Source organism: Bos mutus, chromosome 23 (assembly GCF_027580195.1).
Source record: "Bos mutus isolate GX-2022 chromosome 23, NWIPB_WYAK_1.1, whole genome shotgun sequence".
Lineage (NCBI taxonomy): Eukaryota > Metazoa > Chordata > Mammalia > Artiodactyla > Bovidae > Bos > Bos mutus.
The window spans coordinates 36,645,453-36,658,759 of NC_091639.1; the positions used below are offsets into that span (position 1 = coordinate 36,645,453).

At 45.3% G+C, this 13,307-nt stretch overlaps 1 protein-coding gene across 3 annotated transcripts in view; it reads left to right on the forward strand.

The window, feature by feature from the left end:
• The window catches only part of KIF6 (kinesin family member 6), a 428,472-nt gene that overhangs the window by 344,315 nt on the left and 70,850 nt on the right, over positions 1-13,307 (forward strand). For all 3 annotated transcript variants that reach the window (XM_070360917.1, XM_070360918.1, XM_070360916.1), the window contains exon 15: positions 4,160-4,215. In XM_070360917.1, coding sequence (XP_070217018.1) covers positions 4,160-4,215 — 56 coding nt within the window. The remainder of the gene's footprint in view (positions 1-4,159; positions 4,216-13,307) is intronic.

Here is a 13,307-nt window from a genome sequence, read left to right on the forward strand (position 1 = left end):
TTGTGACGGGTCCCTCATACAAACTGAATCCCCTGTAGCAGGGTCCCATTCAGTAACAAAAGAGTAAATCAATGGGGAGGTCAGCCGCAATTGGAAATGAAGTCGTTGATAATGTGAACGAAACCAAGAAAAGCAACCCCGTCACTCAGTTGAATCCTTTAGATAGAGATTAGAACAACAATATCACACCAACAGGAAAACTGGACCAAGAGCATCCAAGAGCAAATCTAACACCATCATCTGGAAATAAAGTCCACCCCAAATAGGAGTTCCCTGGTTCCTGTTAGACTTCAGTTTTAACCTTTATTATTTTTCCATTTGTTTTTTGTATTTACACCTTGTCTCCTAAACTAGAATTATGAACTCTGAGAGCAAAGATTAGATTAGAATCTTCTCAGTCTCCCCACAGTTTTTTTTTAAAACAACGCTAGCCATAAAAAAGGTATTCAAAAAGACTTTTTTTTTTTTGGCTTGAGAGTGACAATTTGAAATTGTCTTTGAGAAACCTTAGCAGCCCAGATGCTGCCTGAGAACTGCTTGCTAGAAGTAGGTGAATGTAGCAGTGGCTTCCTGTGTCGGGGAGGAACCCCTTGGTGGGCGACAAGAGGGCAGCCATCTTGATGGGGAAAGGGGACACGATAGGAATTTCGGTATTTTAAAAAGTGTAATAGAAATGAACATTGGATCTTCATCACCATATAACAGAGGCAGCCAAGGTGTCATATCAGGAATGAGTCAACAGAGTAAGGAAAGGACATAGAACCAGTCTTTATGATGGGGAAGCGAATTGGACGTTCACTCCATGAATGGGCAACACATTTTTTTTTATGTTAATCACCCTAGACAAGAAGACAAAGACTGAAATGTGGGAAATAGCCCAAAGGCAGGCAACATAATTGCAGGGAGCCGAGCAAGTAGCAGTTGAAGTGGTATGGGGGAGAGATGACAGCACCCTCTCAGAGCCGGTGGCGCAGGGTAAAGCTCAGTGGGATGTCAGTGTAGGTACTGAGGACAGAGAGGGGGCAAGACTCCAGGACTGAGTGAAGGGGCTGATGGAGAGAAGGGCAAAGGCTGGTGTGGTGTGTAGGTTAGTGGCATGAGCCCCTGGGTGAGTGTGGGTGCCAGGCAGCGAGGGGAGAAAGGCAGGGAGGTCTTCAAGGAAGGACCTCAGCCCTGCTCTGGATCCCATAGGTTTTAGTTATCTGCAGGGCATCAAACAGACAGAAAATAAAGCAGGACTGAGATCTGGGAGGTGTCCAAAGAGGTGGCCAATGAAGGCACTGGCCTGAGTGGAGTGCCTAGAGAGTGGGTGTCGTGAGGAGAGGGTCTAAGACTAAACCCTGACCACTGAGGAAAATGAGAGTGTTGGTCACTCATTCATTTCCAACTTTGCAACCCCATGGACTGTGGCCCACCAGGCTCCTCTGTCCGTGGAATTATCCAAGTAAGCGTACTAGAGTGGGTAGCCCTTCTCTTCTTGAGGGGATCTTCCCGACCCAGGGATTGAACCCAGGGATCAAACCGAGGCCTCCTGCATTGCTGGCAGATTCTTTACCATATGAGCCGCCAGGGAAGCCAAACCCTGACCCTTACCAGCATCTAAGGAACAGATTGCAAAAGAAAAGCCTGAAAAGGAGTCTGAGAAGCAACAGTCAGGGAGAGAGGGGGAAAAAAAACAGGGAGATACATGATGAAACGTGGAAGCCAATGGAAGAGAATTGTTTTCACTCTGCGGTTCTCTCACAGTAAATGAATTCTTTTGTCTAGAGCTCAGGCGAGGGCAGGAAGAAGGCGAGGGGGTGGCTCTGAGGGAGCTGGGCTGGGGGTTCTGGAGATGCAGGAGGACCAAGACAGGAATGCAAAGCCATGTCTCATTGCTGTTGACTCCCCTCCTTCTCCTTCAGGGCTGGGCTTCCTCAGGCAAGAGTCTGTCTTGACAACGCAGGAGCAGGAAAGCATGTGGGTGAGGTGGCCTGGGGTGGCAACAGCTGCAGAGCGAAGGAAAACGGTCTCTCAGAGACGGCTCAGCCCTCAGCCCACACCTCTCTAGTGGGAAAGCCCTTTTTAGCTCGGCGCTGGGCTGCAGAGAGCCTGGAACAACAGCCCACGGCTTCCCGGCCATGTCTGCCAGCCCGGCGTGGGGCGGCTCTTTGAAGACGGTTGACCACAGCACTCAGCAGCTCCTCGCCACGGGCCCCACACCCCGACACATGTGGGTGACCACCAGGGAGGGCGGGGGGCTCCCTTCCATGCCTGTGAGGGCTCCTCTGCGGAGATGGCCTTCTGTGCCTTCAGAATCTTCCCTTCTCCGGCTCTGTCCTGGTTTCCTCCAGCACTGATATAAATCTCAACAGCTTTGCAGCCTTGCTCTTGTAGTTTCCTCATTCCCAAGAATCTCAAGCTTCCAGAACTCTGTGAAACAGGCCATCAGAGGCGTCATTCACTGGGCTGTGGAGGACTATCAAATGCCGTGAAACCACAGGTCCTGAGGATGGACGTGGTACCAACAAACAGTTAGAGCCCCCCCGCCCCCCGCCACCTCCACATGGCAGAGCTTAAAGGATGAAGATAGTCCTCATTTGAGTGGCCCAGACAAAGCCTCAGTCTACTTGCCCAGGGAACAGAGGCCAGACTGAGGCCCCAGAGCCCAGCACAGCGACCCACCCATGTTACGAATGTTTGCTGAGCTGAATTCAGTCTGCGTGGCATCCAGTGGGCTTGTACTCATCTCCAGAAGGCAACAAGCCCTAGCTGCAGAAGGGACATATGTCGTCTGGGATGAGCCTGAACACTGTTAGTAAGGAGCCAGGGTGGGGAGTCCCAAGAAACCTAACACTGAGAGAAAATGTAGTCCCCTTCCTGGAAACTTCTGTCGGCAATCTCCAGCCAAGCAGACATGGTCGGAAAATAGCAGTGACGTAATTCACGCCTCTTTCCCAGCCAACCCAGAGCATTCTGGGCGCTCTGAGCCTCACTTCTGGTATTCCCGTACCTGGGAGCCCTCTCTTCTCCCCACGTCCTCTAACAAAATCCCGTAGGACTAAAGTGCTTATAGATGAAGCAATAGCACATCTGGGATTTACTGGGATCCAGAAAGATTTGTGGATGGAGCAATAACATTTCCTAAGGGCCCACTGTGTGTAGGCCTAGACAGCGTGGTTTTCCTAGAGGTCATTTCTACACTTGTCCAGCGTAAGACTGGGCTCTCAGGGGGCTTCTCAAGAATACCTTTTGGAAAATAGAAAGGAGTCATTAAGTAAATGTCAACACAGCATCTGGGGGACTAGTATGCAGCCATCTAAAGATAATGGAAAAGTTTCTAAGAACATAGGGAAGGACTTACAATGCTAAATGAAAAAAAAAATCAAAGCATAAAATCATATATATATATATATGTATATGATCTTAACTGTAACAACTGGCTAGAAAGAAAATTAGATCTCAGATTAGGTCTATTTCTGGGTGGGGAATAATGAGGGTTTTATTTTTTTTATTTTGATAGTTCCAAAATGTGGTTTAACATCATCTATAAAAAAAGTAAACAAACTTTTTTCTGGAAAAAGCCAGATAGTAAATATTTTCAGCTCTTCAGGCTCCATAGTCTCCATCACAGCCGCTCAACTGCCTTTTGCAGTGTGAGAGCAGCCTTAGACAGTAAACAAAGGAATCCATGTGGCTGCGTCCCATGCGACTTGATTTATAGAAGCTGATGATGGCGTGAATCTGCCTCATGACCAGCCATAGTTTACCAGTCAGAAAAAAAAGAGAAAAGATCGGAAAAAAAAAGTTCTTTAAATATTCTTTGACTCTAATATCTTGGTACTATGATTAATAGAACACTGCACATAAAGCGTAGAGCCCTGCTTTACTCTGGCTTCTTTGTATCATAAAACATTCAAAATCAAAAGTCGTAAATTAGAGACTATGAGAAGGAAGTTCTACACTGAAGAGAGGAGTAAAAATTCATGACACCAGTAATTAATACAAATTTTATCTCTGCTCTTAAGCCAAATGTATTTCATTCATTTAAATTGTCTTTTTATGTCCCTTTCCATGAAGTTTTATAACAGAGACCTCTCAGAAATCTCTTATTTTTAAAACATAATTTAGGGTGAACAGAAAAGGTTAAACTCTCATTTCTTCTTTTTCCCCCCTCCAGATTTGCTGAAGCTAAGGCCCTGGGAGAAAGCATAAACGAAGCAAGAAGTAAAATTGGTAAGCAGATGACACTCTGTGAGCCTCTTTCACAGGCCATTTTCCTGGTGAAATCAGGTCATGATGTGCTTCCAAGCAGCCGTGAGGACCAGTTTCAGGAGGTCCCTGCCAAGGAGGTTGCTTTGAGAGCACCTCTCCTTGGAAGTTTGTCATCTCTCCCACCATTCATCAGGGAAATCACTTTCTTTTGTCTAGAACTTGAACTGTGCATCCTCATGCAGGCCTGAGTTTGAGCATCCCAATGGGCAAGTTTTGTCTGTCCCTGGTGTTTTCCAGCAATAGCTCAACTGGTCATAACTGTACTATTGCAGCGACGGTTCACATTTTTAAGGGACTGTGGAACACTTCCACACCTCCCAGAGTTATACTTTTCATTTTTGGCCAGGTGTGCATTTTTCAGCACCATTTCCTCTCTTTCAGTAACTAGGAGAATGAGAGGCAAAAATGAGTCACTCTGCCCTCCCAGGACTTGGGCTGCCCAATGGAGCTCCCCCAGTTAGGTGAGCATCCCTGGAAAAGCGAGGTTAAGGCAAGAGGCAACCTCGGTAATACTGTGCCTCAGATCTTTGTCAAAGTGAGAGGAAGACGCTTCTTTCACCCGAAGCTAGAAGACACACAGAGACCCATCTCCCAGGCTGGGCAGCTTCACCAAGGGGGTCCCTCGTGGCTTCGTCTCTGTGCTAGCTAAGACAGGAGTTATCTGGTACAGCTGACTCCTGTGTCCCCCTCGTCCCGACCTCTCTGCTCTCGTAAGTGAGGACAGGACAGAAGGCCACTCTGAACGTCCCTTTTGGCTTTTCCTACAAAATATGGCAACTCACAATAGCCTGGGGTCGTTTCAGTTAGGGAACCGGGTAGCCCTGCATCCTCCACTGTGGCCTGAACAAAGAACTGAGGCCAGCAAGCCCCGAGCCACGCCCAGCACCAGGACAAGGATCTCTAGAGTCTCAGAGGTTCTTGACTTAAGGTCCAGCAACTTGGATGCAGGGAAAATGCACCTTTATTTTCACTAACCTCTAACTGCAATTTAGCGCTCCATCCAATGATGAAAGTCAGCAGCAGGCCACAGTAGAAGTACTAGCACCTGTCACAGTGGAAATTACCAACATTTTCATTTCACAGCACAGTTGGCAGACATTGTAAAATATCTTTTATACTCATCAGTGCTTCAAAATTACAGTAGTTATTAGACTCACCAGTAGACCTTGTTATTTAATGCACTTATATAAAAGCACGTATAGCTATTTATATTCACAAAACTTTTTAAAATCTTGGTAACTATTTCAATGTAACTGGTCTCTCTTAAAATCCTATGTAAAACTCCCTTCTTGGCTTGAATTCTCAAAACCCCTAAAACCATATGAAAAAAAAAAAAACTGAGGGTCAGGAGCACTTTTCTAGAGATAACATTTATAGTTTATCGGACTTTCATAGCGATCAGTGACCCAAACCAATGACGAGGGAAGGGGAAACAGGCCTAAGTGGATTCAGAGCCAGCTTGTCAGAGCCATCTGACTCGAAGGACCTAATGGTCTGGTTTCACTCCTGGGGAGACAAGAGGGGAGGACATTTTATGAATCATTTCTCCCCAAAAAGTGACATAAAGTTTTGCCCTTGGAAAACATCTAACTCTCTAAACCAAAATCAAACTGTTCCAACACGAATGAAATATACAAACGGTGGAAGACAACAATGGCCCATTCTAATATACTTAGTGTTTCACTCTGAGTACAGTGTGTTGCTGTCACAAGTAATTTTAAATTCTCCATAATTTTGATGCAACAACACACATTGATGGATCCAATTTGCCATATTTCTTGAGATTAGGCAAATCAGAGGCTGCCCCACAGCTGCCCAGGCCAGGGATCTGAAGGCTGTAGTTGGTATTCCAGACAATATGTCTGTAATTTACACACAAAAGGTCCAGATGTACTAGAGAGAGCCCTGGGCAAATAAACCTTTGTGTTTTCTGCATAATAATAGAGTTCACAGCAGAGTTAAAACTCAAACATTTATTGCTAATGAGAAAGTGGCTGGTAGTTCAGTGGTGCTAATAAAACCAATGTCACTCTTAAGTCATTTTATGCAAATAATAGGCTTAAGACCCACCTCCTGGCCACCCATCTTTCAGATGCGCTCTTGATACGAGGTGGGGCCAAGGCAAGTGGATCACTGAGACTCAGCCGCCTTACGCAACAAGCCCCTGACAGCGCTTGACCACTGTGAGGAGCCCCCACCACCAGCACCACTGCATCTCAGACACAGGGTTAAGACTAAGGAAGTACAAGGTGGAACTTGTACACATATTTAAAATTTCCGAGGCAACTTTGAAGGAAACTGGTTTCAAGAGATTTACAACATTACTGAGTGTATCTTTTCCTAGGAAGAAATTAAATCAAATGGAATTTTCATCCCCCTACAAGTCCTTTAGTGAATCTAACAGCCTGGAGGTGGGAGCATGGCACGGATGTGCCATGACGTGCGTAGGGTGATGACTCAGCTCAGCTCCCAGGCTGGGCCACATCCTCTCTCCGGACCCTCGGGCTGAAGTGAGAAGCTGGGGGCGCACGTGCAACTGGCCTGCCGAGGGGAGAGGGAAGCTCTGTCTGTGATCTACACAGCTAGCCCACACGCTTTGACTGCAGGTTGCCACTGTCTTCTCGGGCAATTTGGTTTTTCTCTGATGTTGTGATCCAGAGCTGCCACTTGAATTTCTTTCTTTTTTTTAAAGAAATACATTATTTTTTCTAATTTCTGGCTGCACCAGGTGTTCATTGCTGCACACGGGCTTTCTCGAGTTGTGGCAAGTGGCAGCTGCTCTCTAGCTGTGGCGCTCAGGCTTCTCCTTTCGGTAGCTTCTCTTGTTGCCGAGCGTGGGCTCTAGAGCGCCCGGGCTTCAGTACTTGCAACTCCGGGGTTTAGTTGCTCTGAGGCATGTGGGATCTTAGTTCTTGGACCAAGGATCAAACGTGTGGCCCCTGCATTGGCAGGCAGATTCTCAACCACTAGGCTACCGGGAAAGCCCATGAATTTCATTATTAAAAATCCCTAGAGTTTATTAGTTCGGGAGCAACCATATAATATCTAATTTTCACATGGCATAATCATTCAACCAAAATTTCCCTGTTATTTTCTTTTCTTATTACAAACCAACCCAAACTGAGTCGATTAAACTCTTGCCACAAACTCTTTTCTTCGTCATTCTCTGTACACCATTTACATCAGTCCTGATGCTGAAACAAGTTAAAGTCAGAAATGGAAGAAATGACTAATTTCTTCAGGATCTCCTCCCCGAATAATGAGGTCTTTGTTTTCAAAAGGAGAGTCATTTTCATTGCATTTTCCTGCCCCATACTCAACAGCATTTAGGCCACTTCCCATCATAGGTTCCATCACACATTCATATACACCCTGCCTCCACTGATCATATCTCTAAAAATGCCATTAAACCGCAGGAAAAGAAATAGATGGCTTCCAAAGCAGAGGCACAATCTAGGCCGTTTTTCACTTATTAGAATCCTGGCGTTGGCTTCTCTACAGCAGTGTGCTACCTCTGGCAGCATTGTCTTTGGCCTCAGAGAACAATGAATGGCTGTTCCTTGGCATGAGGCCCACGCTCGCCCAGTCTGGGAACAAGCAGCTTCAGAGGCAGGTGAAATAGCCTGACTGACGCGTCTTGGCACCTCTTCACCCTCCACAGACCCCTCTAGGCCTAAGTGAAAACATCCATCAGAGGATGTAGCACAGAAGGGTTTTCCCCGGGGAGCCAATCAGTGATCACTTCAGAAATCACAGGAAATGTAACAGAAGTAGATGTCAGTGAGCAGGGAAGAAGAAAACCCAAATGCTAGAAAAGCTGACAGAACATTCTGGAAGTTTTCCCTCTCCTGCTTCACCTTCAAACAAGGACCGCCAGCCCACCATTTGAACAGTACCCTTTTAAAAAGTGTTTCTCCTGCGTGTCTGGGGTTTGGGTAGGTCATCGCTCAGATCTGGGTCTCCATCAGCAGAACTCGTGGGATTATTTTTCCATTGTGCATCTTCTGTACGTTCATCTTCTTCTGAGGTTTACTTCTGGACCTGCCCGTGCATGTTGGCTTCTAGTATCTCACCCTACATCCAGATTGTCTTGTGAGGCTGTGAAGGCCTCAGTCAAGTCTATTCTCTTGTTACTATTTGTCACCAGCTCCAAATAACTGCACCCACTGCAGCTTCATGGAGCACTGACGCTGGGCCCTGCCAAGAACTTAGCAAGCGCATTATCTCATTTAATCTACTCAGAGAAGAACCGCAGTCGATACATGTGTCATAGATTCTAAAATACACAAGTTTTACAGTCTTGACACCTCTGAAGTCAGGAAACATTTAACAATCCATTGGCTGTCTTTTCATTTTAAAAACCTCTTTAATGAGACCAGATCTTACAGCTGATGTAGCCTAGATTCTCTGAAATATCGTATGATCGTTATTTTGCAGATTTTTAAAAAATGGAATTTCAGGGAGGTGGCCTGCTAGGTGGCCAGTCTGGGATCAAAGTGCATTTTTGTCCAACTCCAAAACTTTTAAATACAGTATATTATCTCCATAAATTCAGATTTACCTGCCTCTGAAATTTTCTGAGTTTAATATTTCACTAAGCTATTACTCAGTTTTCCTGAATCTTGTTGCCCTTCATTTGATATGCCCAACAAAAGGCTCATACTAGACCCTAGCTCGTGCATATGGAGCCCAAGAAGATGAAAAGGGTCTCTGTAACATGGTTAATGATTGGTCTTTCACCCAGTGGAGCTCAGTGGCAAGGATGAGTGGGTTTGATACCCAGCCTGTCCTTGCTCTCCATCCCTCGTGCACTGGCCCACAGTTGCACTGACCCTTAGAGAGGGGTGCCTTTTTCTAATTTGCAGAAAGGTGTGCTGCAGACCTACAGCAGCCCTGGAAGGTTCAGTGTCCCACATGGGTCTCAACTCTCATTTCCAGTGGTTTGCAAAATAAAATAGAGGGGTCGTATGTTCAGGCTCTATACAATTCCAACTGAGTGCACTTACTGATGCTTCAGAAAACATGAGAGATTTCAAATCACAAACTTAGATGAGGTTTAGTAGAAATGGGTGTAATGAAGTACTTATGCTTAGGTACCAAAACAAGCACCAATCAACTGGGCCAGAAAAAGCCTGGTTAAGGGCAGGCAAAGAAATCATCAAGGGCCACAAAATTAAAATATGTCAGCATAATGTGAAAAAATGCATGCTCTCAAAATTAAGAAATGCGAAAAGTCAAGGTGACACCCTTTCCCTCTGCCCAGCATTTCCATGTGTGTGCACTGCATTTCCTGGGAATTCTGCCTGTCTACGGGAAAAGAGATGGTTCAGAGAAAAACAGTAAAGTCATGATGAAAATGTTACAAGGGGGATTTTTTGCTTTATTAAGTAATTCATCACATGAATTTTAAATAATAAGCTCTGTTTGCACATTAGTTTGATTTTTTAATTACTCTTATCAAACAAATTTAATTAATTTGTGTTCAATTTGTATTGGCCAGGATGTTTGGCTGTAAGCATGAGAGGAATTTTATTGTCTCATGAAAGCAGGAAATCCAAGGAATGCATTTGGCTTCATGTGCACCCTCCTCCCCATCCTCCACTCCGTCCTCTCCCTCCCTCTCCCTCTCCTCTCCTCTCCTCTCCCCTCCTCCCAACTCAACTGGGTTCTCTGGGAGTCTCTCCCAATTTAGTGGGAAGGTGCTTCTCAAAGGTCTAAGCTAATGTGGACCATAGCAGGGGTCATACAGCATGATCCCCAGGGCCATACAGCATGATCCCCGGGGCCATACAGCATGAGGTGAATGGTGGCCATGCAATTGAAGTTCCTTCTGTATTTATAGCCACTCCCCATCCCTCACATTACTTACTGCCTGAGCTCTGCCTCCTGTCAGATCGGCAGTGGCATTAGATTCTCTAGGAGCATTAACCTTCTGTGAACTGCACACGTGAGGGATCTAGGCTGAGGGCTTCTTATAAGAATCATCCTGAAACTGCCCCCACCCCTACACCATCTGTGGGAAAATTGTCTTCAACAAGACCAGTCCCTGGTGCCAAAAAGGCTAGGGACCTCTGGATGATAGATTCATAATCCCAGTAAACAGAGTCTTTTCCAACACTGTTGGCAAAAACCCCTAGAGGGGGAATGACCGGTCTGGCTTCTGTCGTGCGTCCATCTCTGAAGGAGACCCTGCATCCAGGGAGTGAAACGTTCTGATTCACTGGTGCTACATCCTATGTCCCCTCCTCAGGACTCAGCCCACCTGCTCCATAGAAGCTGAATACAAGTTTTAGGGAACTGAAGAAGTCTCTGTCTCCAAAGGAAGAAGTACTGGGCCAACAGCAATCATATTCACTACAAACCTCTAAGATATTGATCTGCGGCTTGAAACAGGATACATCTGTAAAGGAATGGATAGTAGTTCCTATGAGGGACCAAAACACTTAGAGTTATTTATCCTGAAAAAAAAGGAAGCTGTGAATGAGGGATTTAAAAACTGGCTTTACGTACCGGTGCCTCTGCTGTAATGGAATAAGTGCAGTCACATACTAAAAAAAATAGCAGGGATTGTAGGAAGATTAAGACTGGAAAGACTTCTCAAAGCCCACGCAATTTTAAAACTAGTGCTCTAATTCAACCAATTACAATCCTAATAAAAAATAATTATATAAATAAAAAGACATGTTAAATTCCTAATGCATAAGGAAACACTATGCAAAACATCCATTTTTCTCCCAAAACAAGGCTATCGTGATAGAAGAGCACATAGGAAGGTCTGAGGGCTGAGTTGTGGAAATGTGAACAACACATGCACAGACAGAAGGGCCCCACAAGAAGAAAGAAGCGCTTCCTTCTAAGAAAGAGCACTGGCCACACTGGACTCAGAGGAGGCATGTGGGGAGAGGGGCTGGGTTCAGTCCTGACCGTCCCCGCTGCCCCCTGGGCTCAGCTCTGCTAGCTTCCTTTGTATTTAACAACCTTTTCTTGAACTTTCTAGAAAAAAACGCCCTATGTCAACAAATGAACCTGTTGTATGACACTGACTCCAGCTCCACCTAACCAATCCCATGTGAGTGGTTCCTATTAAACATAATCGTGTGAGGGCACACTGTGTATTACTTGGTGTTGTGCAGAGGGATCAGTAAATTGTAGCTCGTCTTTAAAGAGACTCAAAAAGGAAGAGATGATTTTCAGTTGTATTGAACCTATAGCTGATCATGTGAAACAGACATTTTGTCAGAAAAGATGACTAACAGAATATAAATTCTCAGAATCACTAAAAGCAGGATAGATTGGCACCTTTTGAGATGACTTGGTGTATCCAAAGATGAAAAGAGCAGAAGGAAGATTTCTTAAAGTCCTTCCCTTAACAATTTAGAATGTTGAAATTCTAAGACGTGCAGTTACCGGAGTGACAACCCATAACCAGTATGACTGATATCTTCATAGACTTGATTGAATGTTTGCTGTCTTAGTTTGGAGATCAGACAACAACAGCAAAATGATTTGAGCAAGCTGGAGGACTGTGGAGTGTATTAACTGACAAGAGGTAACACTAATAATTGTCACATATAAAGAAGGAAGCAGTGATTTGGTTGGAATGTCAGCCAAAAAAAAAAAAAAAATTGATGGATGGCTGTCTCCCAAGACTCCTGACAGAGTGGTCCTACCTTAGTGAATGAAACAAGGTCCAGGATCTGGCCCATGCAGGGTGAACTCAGGAGGGCTGTCCCCTGTCAATCATACTCACTACAACCTAGAGAGGCAGTCTATTAATTTACCATGGAGGATGTTCTTTTATAGACAGGAACTCTTAAACTGCCTCTGTCCAAGGCCTCTTCTCCCAGGAACAAAATAGATTCGTTACTGGAAGGTTAGTAAATAAGCATCCCCAAGCACAAAGGGAGTCAAATCAGAGAAGTGTTTTGAGAGCAAGGTTCTCACAGGCACGGTGAAGCCCTGCCAGGCATCCAGTGCCCAGGGGAGTGAATATCCCCACAGAGATTCCAGGCAGCCTCCACCCCAGCCACCTCTCTTCTGGGCACAATACACTTTTCTCCAGAAGAGACAATACCATATGCTAGGTTTCTACTTCAGTTCAGTTCAGTTCAGTCGCTCAGTCGTGTCTGACTCTTTGCGACCCTATGAATTGCAGCATGCCAGGCTTCCCTGTTCTTCACCATCTCCTGGAGCTTACTCAAACTCATGTCCATTGAGCTGGTATGCTATCCAACCATCTCATTCTCTGTCGTCCCCTTCTCCTCCTGCCTTCAATCTTTCCCAGCATCAGGGTCTTTTCCAATGAGTCAGCTCTTCGAATCAGGGGGCCAAAGTATTGGAGCTTCAGCCTCAGCATCAGTCCTTCCAATGAGTATTCAGGCTTGATTTCCTGTAGGATTGACTATTTTGATCTCCTTGCTGGCCAAGGGACTCTCAAGAGTCTTCTCCAGCACCACAGTTTGAAAGATAAATGCCAGTACAAAATAAAAAGTTTTTTTTAAAAAAAGAATTAGAAAACAACAGTTTCTCTAGACTCTTAACTTATAATTTCAAAGTTGACCTACATTATTTTCTTTAAAGTGAAATCTCAAAACATCCTGTCTATCCATGCTGTGTATCCATCCATTCTTAGTCCCTCAGTCATGTCCAACTCTTTGTGACCCCAAGGACTGAAGCCCACCAGGCTCCTCTGTCCATGGGGATTCTCCAGGCAAGAATACTGGAGTGGGGTGCCATGCCCTCCTCCAGGGGATCTTCCCAACCCAGGGATTGAACCCAGGTCTCCTGCATTGCAGGCGGATTCTTTACCAGCTGAGCTACAAAGGAAGTCCCCTATGTATTCAAATATAAATATTCCAAATAGCCACAGATAAAGAAAATGCCTTGGATTATTCATCTTTGAAGACTGTCACTCTGGTATTCTCTAAGTAGATGCTTTCAAAGCCTCCTGTCAATGACCTGCTCCCTCTGATATCTCCTATTATAATACACCCTGGTGTATGCTCCCCACCCTCAGCCACAGACCTGCTCAGTGCAGTGGCTTCCTCTTGGAT